The sequence below is a fragment of the Lactuca saligna genome, chromosome 1 (genome assembly GCF_052625555.1).
Source record: "Lactuca saligna cultivar CGN05327 chromosome 1, ASM5262555v1, whole genome shotgun sequence".
Lineage (NCBI taxonomy): Eukaryota > Viridiplantae > Streptophyta > Magnoliopsida > Asterales > Asteraceae > Lactuca > Lactuca saligna.
The window spans coordinates 143,620,881-143,643,257 of NC_136417.1; the positions used below are offsets into that span (position 1 = coordinate 143,620,881).

The 22,377-nt window shown below is 31.8% G+C and overlaps 2 protein-coding genes across 2 annotated transcripts; both read right to left on the reverse strand.

Annotated features, from left to right (window-relative positions):
* Nucleotides 1-4,780: 4,780 nt before the first annotated feature.
* Nucleotides 4,781-8,665, reverse strand: TPR3 (Tetratricopeptide repeat (TPR)-like superfamily protein). Its single transcript, XM_078993390.1, has 8 exons — nucleotides 8,422-8,665; nucleotides 7,821-7,914; nucleotides 7,685-7,735; nucleotides 7,186-7,359; nucleotides 6,772-6,951; nucleotides 5,873-5,992; nucleotides 5,310-5,443; nucleotides 4,781-5,039 (listed from the first exon to the last, which is right to left on the reverse strand). Exons 1-8 carry the CDS (start codon nucleotides 8,553-8,555, stop codon nucleotides 4,976-4,978), a joined length of 951 nt encoding a protein of 316 aa, XP_078849516.1. The 5' UTR covers nucleotides 8,556-8,665; the 3' UTR covers nucleotides 4,781-4,975.
* Nucleotides 8,666-13,531: 4,866 nt separating this feature from the next.
* LOC145045044 (MAC/Perforin domain-containing protein) lies at nucleotides 13,532-19,728 on the reverse strand. Its single transcript, XM_078993396.1, has 6 exons — nucleotides 19,262-19,728; nucleotides 17,593-17,831; nucleotides 16,199-16,394; nucleotides 14,842-15,025; nucleotides 14,610-14,764; nucleotides 13,532-14,496 (listed from the first exon to the last, which is right to left on the reverse strand). Exons 1-6 carry the CDS (start codon nucleotides 19,559-19,561, stop codon nucleotides 13,897-13,899), a joined length of 1,674 nt encoding a protein of 557 aa, XP_078849522.1. The 5' UTR covers nucleotides 19,562-19,728; the 3' UTR covers nucleotides 13,532-13,896.
* Between the last annotated feature and the right edge of the window lie 2,649 nt (nucleotides 19,729-22,377).

Genomic DNA, 22,377 nt, shown 5'->3' on the forward strand with positions numbered 1-22,377 from the left:
TCGGTGGCACCCACTCCCTGATCGATAGACCCCTGAATGAACCTTTCCACACTTTCCACAAGTGCAGCCTGGCTGTCCTCCAAACCTGGTATCGACAGTCTTGGACTGCTTCGGCGCCGACTGCAATTGTATCGGGTCCTGCCGCTGCTCCTTCAACTACAGCTTGATCTCCAACTCACGCCGCCTCGTGGCCTCATGTAACTCCAGAAGAGTACCACATCATTAGGTAGACACAAACTGTCGGATATCGGTCTTGAGCATGCTTAGATAACGAGTCATCTGAGCCTGCTCGGAATCAAACTCTGGGCAGAACATCTCCCTCTCAGTAAACATGTGGGTGATCTCCATCACCGATTTCCCATCCTGTCTCAAACTCAAAAACTCCTAAGCCAATCGTTCCCTCTCGACCTGAGGAACGTAACGAGCTCAGAACATATCTCTAAACTGCTCCCAGGTAACAGCAGCTCTCTGATCATCAGTGTAAGGCAATCTTCATCAGACTCTCCAATTTGTTCATCCAACTCGTCGAGTCCATGACCATCTTCAAATGACTCGCCAAGTTGACCATGCTACTCGCCAAGTACCTTAAATACCTCATCCATATAGAAGCTTTTAAGTCATGCAAAGGCTCCAAACTGCAGATCTAAGCTTCTAGGGCATGATTATCACGTAAAGTTGCAAACTTTACGTGCATGCAAGATGATATGACCCAAAACAAGCTAAAAGGAGTGGCTTAATGCAATGGGATAGGTTATAGCTTGGAAAATACTGAACTTTATGATAAATAGAGGCTAAAGGAACCCAGATCTGAGGTTGCAACCTCAGATCTTGACCCAACATAGAGAATCACCACAAAACCCTAAAAAGGCCTCCAAACCCAACCATGAGGGGTTCTAATCAAAGGAGAATTAAGGTAACAACTTGTTGCCTTCAAAATGATGCCAAACCAAAGAAGAATCTGGATCTACAACAGCCACTAGCTCCAACTTCTTACACCCCAAGCTCTTAACTCCAAAGGATCTTCTTTCAAGGTCAAGAACACACACAAAAGAGGGCAAACACGAATTAGGGTTTCTGGATTCAAAAGAGGTAGTAAGAGAGGTTAATGGGGAATATGTGATCCTTAAATAGGATGCTAAAACCCTGAGATTTAGGGTTTCATCTGCCAGCTCCTACTCATCGAGTACCTACTTGGACTCATCGAGTAGATCACTAAACACGCGGACCAACCCGCTGCTACTCGACGAGTAGGGCTACCAACTCGTCGAGTAGACCTTAAAATCAAGAAAGTTCTTATGTAAATCAATTACCTGAAGATCGGGGCGTTATATATATACATATATATATATATATATATATATATATATATATATATATATATATATATATATATATATAAGTTCATATAAAAACTCCTAAAGGTTAAGAACCCTAAGAACCACTAATTTTTACATTATTTATTTCTTTTTTATAATATTTTGATTGTTTGTTTTTTTATAAATTGAAAAACTAATAAGTACGAAAAAGCATTCTATTAGTTTAGATCTAACATCGTTTCTTTCATTATTCTCCAAAAAAACATATATATATTCACATCCTTCAACCACATTTGATGAACACCACCATACCACCACCATTCACGACGACTTCATCATCAACGATGGCCCCTCTGTTACCACTTTTCTTGCATTGACGTAGGCTCCGACCATCATCAATAACACCTACATATGTCTCCAGAGACCTCAAACCGCTGATGCCTTGCCTCCATCCCTGATGTAGTGAACAGTCACCGCTCACGACATCAAACCACCAGCAACGCCAACCGCCTTTTGTTTAATTTTTCTCAGATCTTTGTGAAATACAACCACTGCTAGTAACCTCCGACAACTTTCCACCAACCTCTTCCACATTAGATTTGTTACACGATTGTCGCCTCCGTCGATGTCCCTAGATCTAACCTTCTACATCTTCAGATCTAAAACTTCCGGTGACTCTAAGCCATATCCGACCTTCTACACCTTCAGATTTATTATGAATCACAATTTTCATAGCTGAAAACACCAGATTTGACATTCCACACCTTCATATTTATGATGTGTGCTTCGTCTCTGACCTCTAGCCTCGCCAAAACACCAAAAAAGTATTATTATGGCCAGATCTGATGAGAAATGACAAAACTCACCTTCTCCTAGTGACTGGTGGTGGTTTTACTGCTTTCTAATGTTTTGTGGTAAGATCTGGTTATTTTTCTTATGAGAACTCACCTTCTACTGGTGACTAATGGTGGTTCCACCATCACCGCCTCCTTTCTTTGCTCTTTATTTCTCGGATTTATGAAATAAACATGCACATGTGGTGTTTGATGAAATGTCTCAATGAAAAGAATATATGTTTTAAGTTGTGAATGATATGAATGAGTATTTGAGTTAGTCTATTAAGTTATGAATGGATATATGAACTAGTATTTTAAGTTATGAATAAGTGTGAACTAATATTTTAAACAGTAAATTATAAATAAATTAGTATATTGAATTGTAAATTCTGTTTTTTAATCCATTTATGATAATTTTGAAGCATGGTAAGAATTTCAGATTTGGTTGTGATTGAAAAAAATATATTGTAAATAATATGTATTAAATTATAAAATTATGTTTATTAAGTTGTAAATTTTAGGTATTCAGTTGTGAATTGTATTTATTAAGCTGTGATTTTTTGTATAAATTTGTAAATAGTATGTATTAAGTTGTGATTTGTGTTTATTAAGTTGTGAATTTTGTGTATTGAAATGCGAATATATTGAATTACATTGTAAATTAACTCTCTTAAATTGTGAATGTTGTAGTAATTTGTGTGTTAGATTGTGCATAAATAAATTAATTGTCCAGATAATATTCTAAATTCTTACTTTTATCTTCAAAGATGGTTGTGGTTTAAAAAGTAATAATTTTAGTAGTATATGAGGTTTTTATGTTTATTAAGTTGTGAATTTTATGTATTAAGTTGTGAATTATGTTTATTAAGTTATGAATTTTGTGTATTAATTTGTAAATAATATGTATTATGTTATTAATTATGTTTATTAAGTTGTGAATTTTTTGTATTAATTTGTGAATTATGTATTAATTTGTGAATTTTATGTATTAAATTGTGAATTTGTGGATTAAAGTATGATTATATTAAATTAAACTTTGAATTTACTCTCTTAAATTGTGAATTTTGTATTTATTTTTGTGTTAAATTGTGAACAAATTAATTATTTGTCCAAATAATATTCTAAATTCATATTTCTATCTTCAAATATGTTTTTGGTTTAAAAAATAATAATTTTAACAATATACGAGAGTTTTAACTATTGGAGTTGGTAAAACCAAACTCTGTTTTCAAGAAAAAAATATAGTATAGATGGAGGTCACATTAGACATAAGTGTTCCATGGACAATAATGATTTTAAAACTTCTTTATAGATTATATAATAATTTTAATATGGACTTTCATGAATAAACAAATATGTGCTCCACAAAAAAAAATAAGTAAATAAAAAAGAACAGAAGTTTATTAACAAAACATTTATATAGTTAAAGAAATCAATAAATTTAATATAAAGAAAATGCTAGTTATAAGTCAAAGTCTACAAGTTTGTCTAAAAGTAAAAAATACCTACTGCTGTAATAGAAAATATGTATGAGTCATTAAATGTATTGAATCTTCTTTTGACATGAAATAATTGATTTTTAACATAATTTTGTTCTTTTTATTCTTTGCCAATAAATCAGAATTACTGTCGAGAATGGTTAGATATCTGAGTTTACAGTGATTCGTACATATCATTCGATTTAGTTTTGAATAATCATGAATCCTATCTCCTTTTTTATTTTTACTAGAAAAATACCAACTAACAAATTTGTGTCTCGCTTGACTATTAGTTGTTGAGGGTTATATCATGATTTGAGAGAGAGAATAAGTGTTCATTTGATTTTGATCCTTGTGGATCGAACAAGGGTCTAGATTGTATCTTCAGAGCTCTCCTAATAATATTTATAAATGATTTGTTTTGTTTCTCGTCTCAATTATTTAATATTATTTTATTTTTTTAGCATATCTTTATTTGTTTAGCATTAGTCATCGTCAAGTGGAACGTAAAAGAAGCAAAAATAATAAAATTTACTAATAATAATTTTTTTGAGGGGTTGGTGTGTGTATATTTGTGGAGGTTGGTGTGTGTATGTGAGTGTGGGCTTGGGAGTGAGGTTAGATAGATAAGAGTGCCGTAGGTCAAGAGTGTTAAGATGAAGGTAGGTAGAATAAAATGGGAGTGAGTAGAAGTGGATGTTTTTATATTTTAGAAAAAATTTAAAATTAAAAAAATATGGAAAACAATGATTATTAGTGTTACAAAAATTTCTAACTTCTTTTTAATTTTAGAAAACATAAAATTTTCATTTTCCATGAAAAATATAAAAAAATAAATGAACTAAACACATTTCCAAAATCCTCATATTATCTTAAATTTTTTTTTTCAAAATACGGTTTATTTTTTTCGCAACTAAACACAACCTAAATATTTAGTAATTTCTTGTTTGTTTTACTTTTTTGGATAAGACAACTATAATTTTTTTTTGGTAGACTCACAGTACAAAGCAAGTCAAACACCAGAGTTGTACGGTACACATTTTGTTTGAAGACTTTCAAAGTCATGCTTCTCTACTTGTAGCACTACAATTACATATGTACCTTGGCACATTGTATAATTTCCTGTATTTTTCACACACAAAAAAAAAAATGCAACAAGAGATCATCCAACCTAAAACAAGTGCAAAAGTGATTCACAAATCTTGGAAAAAAAAAGAAACACAAAACATAAAACGTAGGAGCAACTTGACTATATAATTATGGAAGCTGAACAAAACTTTTTAAAAATCTTTCCAATATCCTCAAAAATCCATCTCTTTCATATCCATTCCAAACAAGCCAATGATCAGGTATCTCTAAATATCCTGGGAAGCACTTCATGGGCACTGATATCTAATGCCACTGGATCCCTGTAATAACGAAATAAATTACTATATAGACTTTTTGTTATATCTAAATGTCCTTTTCTGTCATTTTACATTTGTCATCTATCTTATCAGCTAGTTTTACCAAACGTTGTTACTTTATCAGATACCAGTAGCTTGTGAAGCAAAACACAACCTTAGTTTGTGGTCATTTTCTCAAATATATTTTAGCATCAATTATCCAAACTGAATTTTTTTTTTTAGATGAGTAATACATTTATTTTGATTTGAATAGTTGATAATAAGAAGACTAACTTGCATAATATTTGGCCCTTCTCTGAAGAACTAGAAATGAACCATTCTTTTCTAAGAAGAGGAGATTCAAACTGCACAAAAAATCCATCACTTTGTCCATGCTTCCATTTCCTTGGTCCCTGTCCTTTCCACACCTATGTACAACAAAAAAAAAAAAAAAAAAAAAAAAAAAAAGTTTTATTATAGCATCCTACTTGCATTTTTTCCTAAAGTTGTAGAGGTCGAAGTTAGATTGTAATATGTCGAAAAATGTAATGTTATTTTATAAAGGCAGTTTGTGTCGAAACTTAATGACTAGTCCTTTGTAGTTTTTTGTATGCTTTGTGTTCTCCTATAAATAGGGATGTTACTTAGAGTTAGATAAGAACTTGAAGTGAACTTGTCTATTTTTCTCTCTGTAACATTGAAAGCATAATATGAGCTGAAACCAGATCCTATTTACATTCGGTGTTCATATTTTCATTACTCTGATTTACTTTACTTTTCTCGATTCAACACTTCATCAAAAGTTGCTATTTCTTGAAAGTAGAATGTTATAATTAATTGGATATGATGAATGATACCTGTGGATATGAAATGATAGTTTTGGGTGCAACTAAGCATGCTGCTTGAGAGAAAGAGTCTGTGGCATATTGCCTTAAAAAGGAATAACAATCACCATGTGTATGGGGTGACTCGAATGCCTGTTTAAAAATTTTACATAAGCATCAGAAATGGAGTTTAAATGACTTTTTTTTTTCTTTTTATTGGGTATTATATGTAAATGCAATGTATAGTTTTGAATCTAGTATATACATTACTTAATTATGATTAATGAGTTTTTTTCTTTTACAAAAATTAAAAATTGAACATGATAGAAATTCATTTGTAATCCCAATAAGATTATCAAATCAATAGTCTCTTTCAGAAAAATTAAATCGATATTTTTCTCTAGTTGTTTTTAGAAAATGTGAATTAAATTTAACTTAAATCGTGAATTTTTGTTAAACAATTTGTGCCGCTAAAAATTACATGAATAAAAATGGGTCATATAGTAATTTTTCAATGGAATTTTATAATTGCATACATTATGGCTAATACCAATCAAAAATGGTTAAAATTAAAAACTTGAATGAAATAAATCAAATGTGTAAATTTAAAAACTGAATGAAATGGGTTAAAATTCACCCAAAATATATGAAAATGCTTACAACCATCTAAAATTGCTTTATTTATATAACTAAACTATCATTTTAATAATAATACTATAGTGTTTGTTTGTAATCATTTTTTGATACATAAATTACATTATATAATTCAAAAAATAGACACAAAATGTTGGTGGATCAACCCAACCCAACCTATTTCACCCATCTTTAAAGATGACCCGTTTTGACATTTGACCCATTACCCAACCCATTTTACCACCTCTACCACATACAAAAAGCACATTATCATTAAATTAAATGAATAAGAAAAGTACCTTGTCAATGTTGACAACAGGTGCATATTTTTCAGTGTCTGTTTTTTCTTTATCAAGAAGGAAATAAACTCTAGCATCAACATTAGATGTTTGATGCCATGACTTTACAGCATTCTCCATTGTTTCAACAACAAAAGAGAATATATCTTTCCAAGATTCCTCAACTACATACTTTTGTGCCTGAAACAAATAACATTCTCATTTAGAAACAAGACAAACAACCATAATATTCACATTCAAGAAAACCCCATTTTTTTACAATGCTTAAGATAAAATAAAGCAACATTTTAGGGAAAGAACAATTGCTAACTAAAGAAAGATTAATATTCAAAACAAGTGTTTTAGTTTCATGAACAAAGAATCATCATAAACTCAAACAAAAAAACAGGACTATTGAGTAAGAAATAAAATTACCAATTCAGACTTGAAACTATCCAAGTGCTTTGCCAAATCAACATTTGATCTCATATTGTCCACTTCTTCTGATCGTTTTTTATCTTTTGATAACTGTGTCAATCTCTTGATCTTTCTTGACACCTCTGTACTTTGTGGGTTGTGTTGTGAAGCTATCCTAAAGGCTTCCAATGCCTGCATTACACACACACACATATTAATACTTATATATGGGCTAAATGCAAGAAATAGCAACATACTTTCATTTTAGTATTGCACTTATGGGAAAATTACTCAATTATAGCAATGAACATTGCTTTGTATTTGAATGATATTGCTAAAAATTAGTAGATTTTTTAAGTGGAATGCTATAGAAGATATTATGAATATATATGACTGTTATAACAAACAAAATAAAAAGATATATGTTGTTGTCTCTTGCATTTAACCCTTGATAACCTTGGCTTCATATTGTACATAACAATTATACGGAATATAGTAGAAAAGAATGTAAGCATACATCATCGTATCGTTCCATGGCCTCTAATACACATCCTTTCCTGAAGTAACCCTGAACAAGAAACAAGGATACTTACATCAGACAAACATTGGAGAGAAATTAATGTCTGCATACAATTTATAGGTCATATTAATACCTTTTCCCAGCTAGGATTCAAAGATATTGTTGTTTCAGCATCCGTGAGTGCTTTCTGAAGCTTAACAAGATTTAGAAATGCTGCAGCACGATTGCTGGAAAGAAGTTTTAAACAAATCAGCAGAAATGGCATGAAACCCCACATCAAGGGAACAGAAGACCATAAGCATGTTTATAAAAATGCAATGAGCATCATCAAATCCTTCCAGATGATAATTGATCAATAAGTTTAACGTTTCTGCTTAAAACATGTAGAATTTGGTTTCATGGAATAACAATTGGAGCTTATTTACAACACATTTTAACGAATCGATGATAAATGCAAACAAATTGGTAGTTATACACTTTGAAGGAATGTTTTTACTGAAGGTATTGAAGTAGTCTAAATTAGCTAAACAACAATGTAAAATCAACTCGTGTATTTCATCTCCTAGTCGACCATTTCATGATACAAAGTCGAACACTAAATAACAAATCGAAGTCACTATGTAATTTTTAAAACCTATCTATCAAGAAGAAAACAAGCAAAAACAATGAAAGGAGCTATCAGATTCAAGCTCGCAGTATGTAGCAGAGATCAGATGAGTAGACAGAATCGTTACCTGTAAAGCGTAGGGTTAGAAGGATCTTTCTTGATGGCTTGAGTGTATATGGCAGCTGCTTTTAGGTAGTTTCCAGCCTTGAAAAACTCATTTCCTTGATCTTTCAATGATACATCTGGTTTGTGTTCCGCCATTAGAGCTTTTTTACTTTGGTAAGGTTTAATGTTTAGGGTTCTGCGAGGGTGATGAGTTTGGCTCGTTTGAGAGGAGAGAGGCGCCTTTCAAGGGAGAAAGCTGCCTCAAATGATCGGGGAGGAGGATTAGAACGTGGTCTAAAACTTTATTAATGTTAATCAGAAAATGAATTAAGCGAAAATTAATTAAATTTGATTTATCGAAAATAGCCAATAGCCTATTCTAAAAAGAAAAAATTACAAATATAGTTAAATATAGTTAAAAATCTTCCGTGCTTTTTCTTGGTATATTCTTATAAAACAATGACATGTATTAATTCTTATTTTTAATTTTTTATCTTGATTTTGATTTTGAAAATTGCTTAAATAGAAAGTTTAAGGATATCTACTCGGGATTTCATATATTTTTAATAATTTATATATAAAATATAGATGTAGGTTCTTTTTATATTGCTCTTCTAGTTATATTTTTATTATAATAATGTAAATTCTACTAAATATTTCGTTGTGATGGGGGTTGGAGGGAATATTTAACCGTGAAAATTACCTAAGTAGAAAGTTTAACGGGTCATATTTAACCGTGATTTCATATATTTTTAATAGTTTATATATAAAATATATGATTTCATATATTTTTAATAGTCTATATATAGAATATGGATAAAAATGAAATGTATGTTCTTTTTATATTGCTTTTCTAGTTATATTTTTACTATAATAGTATGAATTCTACTAAATATTTCTTTGGTGAGGAATGACGCAAGCAATGATGTATAAAACCATTCGGTGGCGGAAAGAATGACGCAAACAATGATGTATAAAGTCATTATTATTGAAGACACGCGTCCTTTCAATGTGGAAGGGCAAGCAATGACGTGTAAAAACCATTATTCTTTAAGACATTATTGAAGACACGCGTCCTTTCAATGTGGAAGTGATTGTAAATTTTATTAATGTAATTATTTAAAAGTATCGGTAGAATAATTTATTAGTTATTGGGTACCTTGGCCACGTAGTTCAAAACCTGACTTGTGGATAAGAGTTATACCCAGAAAGATGGGTTCGACTATGCGGAAACTTTTTCCCTAGTAGTATGAGAAGTGAAGTTTCTTCATTGTGATCTCGATGAAGGAAACTCTAGGGCTCAACCGGTGTGGTTTTTTGGATTATCGAGGTTTTTTTTATTATCGAACGGACGACTATATGTTCAACAATGTGATTCTGTGTATAGCTTGAACCATTTGCTACATCATGGGTACATAAAGCTTTTATGGCATCCAATTGTCATACTAGAGACGACGAAAGGTTTGGTAAACCTATAAAAGTTTGTTTTGGTGTGAACGGCTTAAGAACGACTGAAAAAGCTATAGTGGGTATGAATTCCTTATCGATGGTTTGGATATCAAGTTTGATAAGGAGGTTTACATTTTCACTTACAGATGCATTTTTTGTACTTTGAATGTATGTCCAAGTGGAGATTTATGAATGACATACATATAGGGATGAGCAAAAGAACCGAACCGGCCCGAACCGAACCGGACCGGGGAACCGGCTTCGGCCAAAATGAAGAACCGAACCGGCCCGACGGTTCTACCGGTTCCGGTTTTTGCCGGTTTTTCGAGTTTGGAACCGGCTAAATTTTGATGTATCCAACGACTAAATTACTTTGCGTTTTATTGGTTTTTCGGGTCCGCTTTTTGCCGGTTTTTCGAGTAATTCAACGACTAATTTACTTTGCGTTTTATTGGTTTTTTATGAAGAAGTGGATGTTTAAATACTAGTAAATAATCAACATTTTAATAATAAACATTTTAATAAACGATTCAACATTCAAGCAAATTAACCATGAATCTTTTATTTAAGTTATTACAAGCAAATTAAACATGGATGTCGTCAAAGTTATGTTATTAAGTATCCAACATTCAAACATTCAACATTCAAAATACACTTTCGACATTCAAGTTGACATTTTGACTAATTCCAAGTTTCACCAACAAAAAAAAAAAAAAAACAAAGTCTAATATGTGGATTCCAACATTTCTTTGACATTTTGACTAATTCCCCGATCTCTTCCCCGTTAGCTTCAAGTTGTGTATAGCATCCACAATGTCTATATATAATACAAAAGAAAAATGTTATTACTTACTAAAATGTAACAAATACTAATAAGAAGTTAAAAATAAGATGTAACAAGTATTAGTGTATTACCGATAGCGAGGTCATCGTCAACTAACACATCGTGCACTTCGTCGTAGTCATATATAGGCAAGCTACTCTTTCTTAGCCAATCTTGAGTGCATATCAATGCCTCCACAATCACAACGAACAAATTAGTACGGTAGTCGGTAATTACTCGACGACCATTACTGAATGTGGATTCGGATGCTACGGTGGAAATTTGCATCCCCAAAATATCTATTAATAAACAAATTAGTGTATAATACACGACACAAGTTTATAATTTAAAATTTTAAATTAGAGTAAAAGAAGGTTGATACCTCTTGCAATTCGAGCAACGATTGGGAACCGCACCGCATTATTTTTCCACCATGTGAGGATATCATATCCTTTGTCAAATCCGATTGGGTCCTCATTTAAGTATCGTTGCAATTGACTTTCTGACGAAGTCGAGGGGAAACTTCCCGAAGTCATATAGCTTCCAAAGAATTCGTTTTCGTCATCAAAATTAACAACTTCTTCGGGAGTTTCTTGTTGAGACGATGAGGTCATGTTTGACCTTTCCAAGTATGTCTTGAAAAACTTGTCCAATTTGCATTCGATATCAATAACTTTTGCACGTGCTTTGGATTCTATCTCATCAGCGGACATCTTTTTATCTTTGTTCTTGGCTTTAAGCATTTGGATAAAAACAACTTTCATAAACTTTGACTTGCATTGAGGATCTAACAATGTCGCAAAGAAGACATAATCACTTATAGTATCATAGTCACCCCAATATTTGTCATATTTATCTTTCATATCCGGTACCATAAACATAAAATCCGGGTTGGTTTCATGTTTCCTAAGATGTTGCTCTATATCTAGGATCTCCCGGGTATACGTATGGAAGATAGGCTTTGTTGAACACAAAACTTTTTCAGTTTTCTTCTTAAACTTCTCGATGAACTCCATCATCTTTTTAATCATCTCAAAATCTGAATGTGATGGTACCCTTCCCACAGTTTTCTGAAACATTGGATCTACAAAAAAAGAACAACAAAATTAGATCACGTTTTATTGCTGTTAGAAAAAAAAAAAAAAATCATATTTGACACCCTTCCTTGCGGGGCTTGTAACTCATTCAATTTTTAACCAAATTAAGCGTTTTTATAGTCTAAACTCAACTACAAATCCTAATCTACATGTAGGAAAAAGATTCAGGTCAAAACAAGTTAAATTGAATGACTTATCAACAATTCAAAATTTGGACAGATTACTAAAAAAGTAAATATTGCTAATGAGCTAAATGCTAATCTTACTTGATCATCAAAGTCTTTTCCAATCCAATTAGCCGGATTACCATCTTCAATATTGGCATCATGAACATCCGAGTTTCGGTATCTTGATGATGGTTCATTTGGTAACCCATCTAAATCCTACATTGTCAATTTTACACATTAATTATATAACAAAAGTACTAAACAAATTTGTAGTTTTGACAATCTTACATAATTACATTCATACTATAAACAATAAACTAATCTAACAAAAATCTTGCATGTATGTCTACAAAGTACATTGTTAAATGGAGCTTAAAACATGAAACATATATTATATGTACAACCTTTCATCCGTAAAGGAGTACTCCACTATGAGAGTATGATCAAAAATCAAGATCTTTTAATTAACTAGGGATAACAATGCATATATTTGGAATGAATACAACAAAAGCAAAGAAAAAAAGCTTGCATGCATGCCATTATTTGGAGAATCATTGAAGCATTGAAGCAAATATTGAAATATATAATCTTAAAACATGAAATATAAATATATGCTCTTACTTGATCTTCATGGACATCCATAGTTTGAATCATTGAAGCAATTGAAGATGAAAATCAATGAAGAATTGAAGGATGATAAAGAATTGAAGATCGGTTTAAAATTGGAGATGGAAACTTGTAATCGATGGAAACTTGGAGATGAAGAATTGATTCAATTGAATGATGATGAATGAAGAGATGCCGATTGCCAATGGATGAAGATGATAGCGAGTAGGGTTCGGCAGTTGGGGAGTTGGGATCGTGGCCGAGTGCGTTTTTTTTTGTGTTACGTGACAGCTTGCAAGTTGCGACTAGATGCTTGCCAAGGAGAAGTCCAATCGACAGCAACGTGATATGGGGTTTTCTAGCCGGGCCGGTTTCCGGTTTTGGGCCGGTTCCAATAGCCGGTTCTTTCCGGATCCCGGTTCCAAATAATCACAAATTTATGGTATAGGTCCCGGCCCGACCGGTTCCATCGGGTGCCGGTTCCGGGACTGGTTCCGGCCGGTTCCCCGGTCCTTTTGCTCATCCCTACATACATATATAAGTCGAAGGACCAAAAATTTATACGAGTGAAAAAGTAAAATTGAGTTTGCGTCCAGTATAGTATGGGCGTATGGTTTTAAGAAACTCAACTTTCATTCCAGTTTCATTTTATTTTTTATTTATTTATTTTTTTTATCTTTTTTTTTTTCTCAGTTTTGCTCTATACTTTATAGTTTATATGCCATCAACATACTGGCCATATTTTTTGTTTCAATCATTCCACAAACATATTTCACTCATATTTAGCACAAGAAGAACGATTGAACATATAAGAAAAACCTATTTTCAGTGATTTTTCTATATTAGTCGTTTTTTTTAAAGTTATGTACAAAAACCACATATATAGTTTACCGAATTGAATCTTGTCTCACTTAAGTCCTATCAAATTAAAAATATAAACTTCGAAAATATTATCTCAAGTAAATCCATTAAATTAACCCGTCCCATTCATATATAAACTTTGACTTGCAATTAAAATATAAACAAAAAAATCAATATACAAACAGTCAAACATCGCCTCATAATTCGAAAAGTTACTCCAAATCTGAAATTTAACAACCCCGAAGACTCCTACTTTGGTGTAAAGCATATACATGTATGAAACTACAAACAAATCTTTTAACATGAAACAACAAAATATTTCCCTCCTACTTTCACAAAATGCACTAAAACAACACAAAAGAACGATCGCCTGTGCAAAATAAAAATAAAAAATGCTTATAACCACCATATTCCTGCAAAAGGGTTATTCTTCCAGCAACCCATGAGCTGACTCTGACTCTGCCTCTGACCCATGGCCCACACTGTAAATATCATTAATAATTCAACAACGAATATTTTATCCGTAAAACGATCCTCCCTTTATCTACTCCAAGTTTAGCCCCCGTAACCAACCAATGTCCCGGAACATCTTGTGGGCCCTTGGACATCTCCGTCATATCCACAATTTTAGCCAATTTCCCAGACTGGCTCGAACTGTCTCCCTTATCTTCTCCAAGTCTCTGAAGGTTAGCCGGGCTATGGTCCCACACGGATCGCCTAATGGTGCACCCGGGTACTTTAGAAAAAAGAAGTTTAAGATGTAAAACACTTCTAGCACCGAAATCCCATACGCCAAATTGGGCACCGGTGACTATGTGGACCCCGGAAAGATCCCCGATGTAGGTCTCGGTGTGTTCGATGGGTGCGGTGCTTACGTGAGAGAAGTTTTTCCACTTGATGGGCTCGAACCATCGGCTATCTTGCTCTTCGGGTCCTTGCCATTTGGGTGCACCGATAGCCATGTGTGTGTCCCAATGTGGTTGGAGGATTTTGGGGAGGGAGACTAAGTGTTGTATGTGGATTGCTAATCGGTTTTGTTTGTTTCCTTCTAAACTTAGTCGGAGTCCTGTTACGGGTTTGCGTCCAATGGTTACCTGTAAACATGATTGTGATGAACGAATGAATAAAGGGGAAAAAATCGACAGCTAAAATCTAAATACATGAAATAATCACTTATTAAATGAGAAGATATAATTTTGAAGAATACCTGCTCGAGACTAATGTAAAGCTTTGGTCCCATTAAACTAAACTGAAGTGAGGGACAAACTGGCTCCTTTCTTTGAATGTTACTCTGTTCAGGGGCCCACACACGAGGAATTTGGAACTCTAGAAAGTATTGTAAATCCTCTATAGGTGGTTTGTCTGAAAAAAAAAAAAACAATAGTACTTATATATATAATACTTAAGCAAGTAAAAAAAATGAGATAAGGTGGTCTTACATTCCAAGTATAAGTCAATGGCACGTGTCAAATACTTTATTCCAGGAACTCCATGAAGCAAAGAAACAATGGGAGTAAAAGTCATATTTATAACATCTGGTGCTGTTTCTACAGTCTCTGCCCATTTTGCATGACTCTGTTCAAGATCATCACCTCCTCTTCTTCTAAAAATTACCGTTACGTCCTGCAGTTATAGATATGGTAAATGTAAATCAACCTCATCTCATGTCATTTAAAATTTTTGAAAATTTACAGCAAAATACAAAAATCACTTGTATTTTCCTCATTTAATCGAGTCATTTTACTGTTTTCTGTAATGATTGAACTATTATAGGGAGTATTTATTTTTTTTTTTTTAAATTTTCCAATACCCAGTTGGTGATATTAAGTTTTATTGATTTAGCCTGTTAGCCATTGAACTATTATTACAATAAGCATACAAAATGAACATTTTAGTGGCTAAATTGATAAAGTGGTGAAAATATGTTGTATTTAGCTTTTCTTTAAAAACACGTTAACAGAAAGTTTAATGGTTTAGTTTAATCACTCTAGGAAAATAATTAAGTTAAATTGATATTAATATAAAAGTACAAGTGCTGTTCTGTATTAGTGTATTTTGCTCAAATATATATATGATAGTTATTAGAGTATGTTACTTTTGGGTCCTAGAGAATAGTTGATTTTTGCAATTTTGGTCCCAAAAGGTTTTCTCTTGCAAATTTGGTCCTTATTTGAGGTTCTTATTCAAAGTAATATGACTATTTCCAGTACTTGAGCATAGCTGATTAAACTTTTGCAATTTTGACCCAAAAATATAGTCATTTTACTTGAAAAAGGGACCAAAAATGTTACAAAAACCAAATAAGGAGCAAACTGCAAGAGAAAACTTTTTGGGAACAAAATAGAAAATATCAGCAATACTCAGGGACCAAAAATTTTACAAAAAACCCAAATAAGGACCTGAAACTGCAAGAGAAAACTTTTTGGGACCAAAATTGAAAATATCAGCTATACTCAGGGACCAAAAATGTTACAAAAACCCAAATAAGGACCTGAAACTGCAAGAGAAAACTTGTTGGGACCAAAATTGAAAATATCAGCTATACTCAGGGACCAAAAATGTTACAAAAACCCAAATAAGGACCTGAAACTGCAAGAGAAAACTTGTTGGGACCAAAATTGAAAATATCAGCTATACTCAGGGACCAAAAATGTTACAAAAACCCAAATAAGGACCTGAAACTGCAAGAGAAAACTTTTTGAGACCAAAATGGAAAATACCAGCTATACTCAGGGACCAAAAATGTAAATATAATGTAATTATTATGATGGGGTTGAGGAAGAAAGGTAAAGTAACCTTGTCCTTGTACTTTAAGGGTCCAGAACTGGATTGGCCTTTTAAATCAAAGAATCTGTGGTCTCCAATGTCTTTCACATAATTATCAATGTCTGATAATGACAAAGGAGATGATTGATGTTGCTTTATATAAACTACATCTCTCCCCCCAACTGTTGCAGAGGTCACAATATGTGTGCCATAATTTTCAATAAAGCTGAAAAATATTCAATATTTTATGGTTAGATAATTGATGACATTAGCTCTTTTAAAAAGATACTATATCACATATATTGTTAGCTAAAAAAGGAAATAGAAAGAGAAAATTGAGAGGAAGAGTAACATACTTTACCCATAAAAGCAACATACTTATATTTCTTTACTGATAATACTAGTACGTATATACTTTATTTTTTAATAGCAACAAAATTATATATTTATTACCCATAATAGCAAGGTACTTATATTTCACTATGTACTTTATTTGTTATATATTGGTATTATCAATAAAGAGATGTAAGTACATTCCTATTATGAGTACAAATTAAAAGACCTTGTATTTTTGGTGTTTTCCAAAAAAACCCTCAACCTTCTAATTGCTACTGAATAAATCCTTAACTTTTTTAGTTTTTCCCGAAAATTTTAAAAACTCACATTTTACAACTTTTTTCGGAAAGAAAAAGGTTAATCTCAAAAAAAGACCTTATATTTTGTGTTTTTTCCGTCTTATACGTCAAATTTATTTTTTGCTTGAAAAAGACCTAGTATTTTTTTTTTTCATTTTTTCCAATCTGGCCATTTTAGTCATTTTTTTCCAAAAAAAAAATTGTAAAATGTGAGGGTTTTTTCGAGAAAAACTAAAAAGGTTGAGGGTTCATTTAGAAGGTTGAGGGAGTTTTTTTGGAAAAAAAAAAAAAAATACAAAGTTGAGGGATTTTTCGGAAAAATGAAAAAATACAAGGTGTTTTCAGGCAAAAAATAAATTTGAGGTTTAATCCGAAAATAACACAAAATATAAGGATTTTTCTTTAGATTAACCCGGAAAAAATGACTAAAAGGGCCAGATTGGAAAAAATGAAACGTCTTTTTCAGAAAAAATAAAAAAATAAAGTTGAGGTTTAATCCTGAAAAACACAAAATATAAGGTTTTTTATGAGATTAACCCAAAATTGTAACTAAGTTGTTATAAAAAATGTACGTACGTTACTACAATGGGCAAATAAAAGAAATTATAAATTGTTATTATGAGTAACATATATATATATATATATATATATATATATATATATATATATATATATATATATATATATATATATATATATATATAGTCAATGCATATATTGATAAAAAGATTAAAGTAAGTTGCTATTTCTTGCAATATGTGGTAAATAGGAAAAGGAGGAATCTTTTACCTAGCTAAAGATGCAGGATCCCATGAATAAGGAACAGCACGTTTGACTTGTTGAAGCAAAACTAAATCAGTAATTTCTAAACGGACTTCAAATAAAGGAACAATGTATCCAATCATAGCAAGTGATTTAGTTGATGCTGCATCAAGTTGCCATGATCCAGTAAAATTGAACATGGCATTAAAGCTTCCAAGAGGAACATCCCCACCAAGATTCGATTTCATATTGAAGTATTTTGCCATCTGCTTTTATCACAAACTAATTATTACCATTTAAAGAAACTTCTTTTTTAATAGGAATGAATCATTGATTCTTTTAGTAGCATATGCAAAAGATATATCAAGCTTTAAAATGGAAAAATACCGAAAAACACTTGTACGATTTAACCATTAAACTATCTTTTATAGTGATTTAAAAGAACCATTCTTCCCCGGGAAAATACAGAAACGCACAATCTACCTTCACATTTTATCGATTTAGCCACTAAACTGTAATTATAACAAATTGATAATCACTAAAAAAAAGCAGTGGCTAAATCAGAAAAATGGTCAAAGTATGTTGTATTTTTCTGTATTTTGCCCTAATTTAAATAACCAATAGATTAGAACATACTACCTATACATTGTTCAATATGTTGCCCTAATATTAACTGCTAGTATCGCATAGTTTAGCTCATTAATACCATGAGAATATGACTATAAACAAAAGAATAATACGTGACAAATTCATGAATATATAATTAGGTACTAAATATTTATATATACAAAGGATCTTGTCATTTTGAGATATGTAGTTGGATATCATTTCTGTTACAAGTAGAAGGTGTGGCATATCATATCAAGTCCTTAATATAGTAACAAATATTTAGCATTTATATTATCAGAGTTAGAGGAAACGCATATCATGTGGCCCAAATAACTCGCTAACGAGAAAATGATTCATGGCATATGCCACAACACATGCCATTTTCTTACTTTAAATTTTTAAAGATTTTATTTATTAATTTGGTTGAGAAACCATTTCGAAGTAGAACGCATAACTTATTGATATATAATTTGGAAGATTCTAGGAGAAAAGACAACTCTTTTGCTATAAAGACCACCATCTTAAAGATTTTATTTATTAGTTTGTTTCTCTCGTAATCAAATAAGCGTTAAACTAAAATGGTTTAAACAAAATCCGGATCAATGTAGATGTATAGGAATAATGAAAGTTGTAATTCTTAATCTACTCAAAGGAGGATAAGAATCCAAAAGAGTTCATGAGATGGAGAGCAGGAGTTTTCTAGCAATAAAACTTGTAGCAAAATAGCATCTCACCTAGTAATTTGAACATATTGGAATGACAAACATGGATGAAACTATACTGCTTAGATTCTAGTTTTAGCATTCATAATGGTTGTTACTTCATAGTACTAGATTACAAAAAAACTCCAACATTTGATGTTCCCGATACCTAATTCGTCTACCGAAATGTCTCAATTTCAAGAACTTCAAGGTCTATAAACAAAACAAAACAAACTAATTGCTCATGAATTACATCTCGATTGATAAAAACATCTTTAACAGTTCAGAAACCATAGCATATTTCAATAAACCATAGTAGACCCTGACGATTACTTATTCAGAAGAAGTAAAGGTATTATCCCAATTTCAAGAATTAATTATTCTACCTCATAGAAGCTGCAAACAGGTGTGGCTTCAGTGGTCCTTTCGCCTTTAGAAAATTCAACATCTACAGGAACATTAGGAATCGAGACAAAACCATCATCTGAGAAAACAAGTTCCTTGGTATTTTGATCATCCAAGTAAATCAAACGAGACCCAGGTGCGCCTTTGCAGTACAAAAGTCTGATGTCGGAGGTGACATCGAAGCCTCTACCAAGTGCTTGGATTGAATTCTTTAGAGTAGTGGTCAAAGCGTCGTTTTTGGATGATGGGTCTTCGTCCATGGAAGAATAATGATCTTTCATTGAAGGAAGAGATGGAGAATTCGATGATGATGATGGATTAGGTGAGGTGAAGAAGGGGAGAGTGTAGAGAGATTAGATTTGACGAGCTGTTTGCATTGTATAGTAGGTAAGGATGCTTTGTTTTGTTTTGATTTCTAAAAAGAACTGGAATCAAAATCAAAATGAAAAGGGATTTCGAAGCAGCGTTGGTTTGAATTTAGTGTGTGGGGTATGGGTTGGACTTTGACTACAATAATAAATGTGTCTTTCAAACGCGTTTTTTGGGGTATTCTATTATCCATCTCACCAAGCAACCTAACAACTTATCAACATCTCTCTTTCTAAACAAAATCAATCGATTCAAACAATGATTCTTAGAAGTTAGAACCAATATGCCAATAACTTGAATATAATTAATTAATTAACATCTAATACTATATCTAATTGAATTTGATTTTTAAATTGTTTAATTGCTAATTGGAAAAACTCTTTTGCTTTTTTTTTTTTACGTTAATTTTTAAGTAAATTAATACGTCTTAATTATCATCGTACAACGAATGAGAATGTAAACGGGTAACAAGTTGCATTGTTAAGTCTTTTTGTATGGAAAGTCAATTCTTTTGAAGACTATATTCATAGATCTAGGGGATAGAACATTGATATGTATGATCCGTTGTACTCTACTAAGAAGGTTCACCGCATCCGTTACAAAGAAACCAAACGTATCAAATGCAAATAGTATGAATATGTGTTGATTTTCCATGCACGATTTCTCATGTTTGGTGACCTTGCATGTAGCAGTTTTTTAATATAGTTTGTCTCGCTGTGAAACCCCAACTTTCAAGTCTACAAGAAGGGATACCCCTGTATTGTTCTAACTTTTATTTCTAAGTTAGTTAAATGCATTAAAAAAAACAATTTATTTTAAGTTACATATCAAAGGAAACTAAAAAAAAATTATTTTTATATCTAAAATATTAGAAAAAAAATAGTATGTCTAGCTTTCTCTCTTCCAAAGACACATTTTATTTACTTTCACATGAGTTTTTTTTTTTTTTTATTTTTTTATTTTTTTTTTATTTTTATTTATTATTATTATTATTATTATTATTATTATTATTATTATTATTATTATTATTATTATAATATTTTAACTTCTTTTACTTAGCTTTGTACGGTTACATCTAGGGGTGTAAGTGAGCCGAGCTACTCGGGATCGACTCGTTAAAAGCTCGACTCGAGATCGAATTAAACGAGCCCGAGCCGAGCTCGAGCCTAAATATGAGGCTCGTTTATTAAATGAGCTCGAGCCGAGCTTCAATTAATGGGCTCGCGAGCCTAAACAAGCTTAAACGAGCCTATATATATATATATATATATATATATATATATATATATATATATACACACACACACACACACATACATACATACATACATACACACACACACACATAGAGGCTCGTTTAGGCTCGATTAGGCTCGCGAGCCCACTAAATTATTCATGAGCCGAGCTCGAGCTTCATTTTAAGGCTCGAATCGAGCTCGAGCTTCCTCAAATTAAACGAGCCGAGCTCGAACTTTGTCAGGTTCGGGCTCGGCTCGGCTCGTTTACACCCCTAGTTACATCCAAAAGAAAGGGGTTGTCATTTCTATTTCATTGTTACCAAAGATTTGACAACATATGAGTTAACTTTGTAAATGATAAGATTATGAGTTAACTTTGTAAATGATAAGATTATCCATGTTATAATAATCCTTTATTTTTATTTTTATTTTTCTTTTAACAATACTTTATCTTTTATTTATTACAATGGAAGTGTTATATTATTTTTATCACTTATTTTCTAATGAATATTATATTTATCTTTTATCTTTCAATCATTTCCTATTGGTAACACAAATACTAATTTTAAATTTTAAATATTTAATTTATTAAATAAAAATAATAAATATAAAATTAATAAAAATAAAAATTACAAATAATAGACACCAACTTAATCTATTTATTTTGGATTTCTTTTATAAATCATCAATGTGATCTTCAGAAGACATTCTTTTGTTTAAAAAATAGTTTTTCTATGAATAAAATTAACATTCATACAAAACTTATCATTAACATTTTGGAGGCATCCATTTTCTTAACAAATACATATGGTATGATTTATGTAAAATTTAGGTGTACGCAGGTGTGTTGCGTAGAGATATAATATAATAAAAAGATATCTATAGATCATATATGAACTTATGGTCTTTTAGTTTTTCTGTATGTCTTTGTCCGAATGTAGCTAGTAGCCAGATGCGGGATAATCAGTCCCGTATAAATCTATACAAAAAAACCACACTTTCCCTCCAGGAAATTTTGGTTCATAAGGGTAGTCATTCACTTAGTTAATGTTGTTAGCGCCCAAGGACGTGTCTCTTAATTAAGTTAACAACTTTGCGTGTAATAATATGTAAGCGTACTGTTCTTTCGTATGTGAATCCGATGTATGTTTTGTAGAGTAAAAATAATTATACAAAAATAATTATTTACTGTTGTACTCTCATAGTAACATATGTTATAAACTAAGTCTGTCATAGTTTATATATTCAACCGTGTAAGTAGTTTGCATTTGTAAGACTGGTAATGAAATCCCCAAACTTTACCCTTTATAGTTTGACTGAAAAGTTATGTTCGTAAAATGTTCGGAAAACTATGCAATTAAATTTAGAAAACGTTTCTTATGCTCCGCCTACTACAAAAGGGTTTAAGTATCTAAATGTTATATAAAAATCATTGATTTGTATAAATTGCATAAGTTTGACTTGTTGAAAACGTTGTGTTTGGCTTGTAT

Bases quoted from the DNA above. Each gene is read 5' to 3' on its own strand.
- TPR3 (XM_078993390.1), bottom strand. From the start codon at position 8,555: ATGGCGGAACACAAACCAGATGTATCATTGAAAGATCAAGGAAATGAG. The intron at 7,360-7,684 runs GTATGCTTACAT...TGTGTAATGCAG, and splicing joins CCATGGAACGATACGATGAT to GCATTGGAAGCCTTTAGGAT. The intron at 6,952-7,185 runs GTAATTTTATTT...TATTTGTTTCAG, and splicing joins ATAGTTTCAAGTCTGAATTG to GCACAAAAGTATGTAGTTGA.
- LOC145045044 (XM_078993396.1), bottom strand. From the start codon at position 19,561: ATGAAAGATCATTATTCTTCCATGGACGAAGACCCATCATCCAAAAAC. The intron at 16,395-17,592 runs GTAAAAGATTCC...AATATTTTTCAG, and splicing joins GATCCTGCATCTTTAGCTAG to CTTTATTGAAAATTATGGCA. The intron at 14,497-14,609 runs GTATTCTTCAAA...TCATGTTTACAG, and splicing joins TTTACATTAGTCTCGAGCAG to GTAACCATTGGACGCAAACC.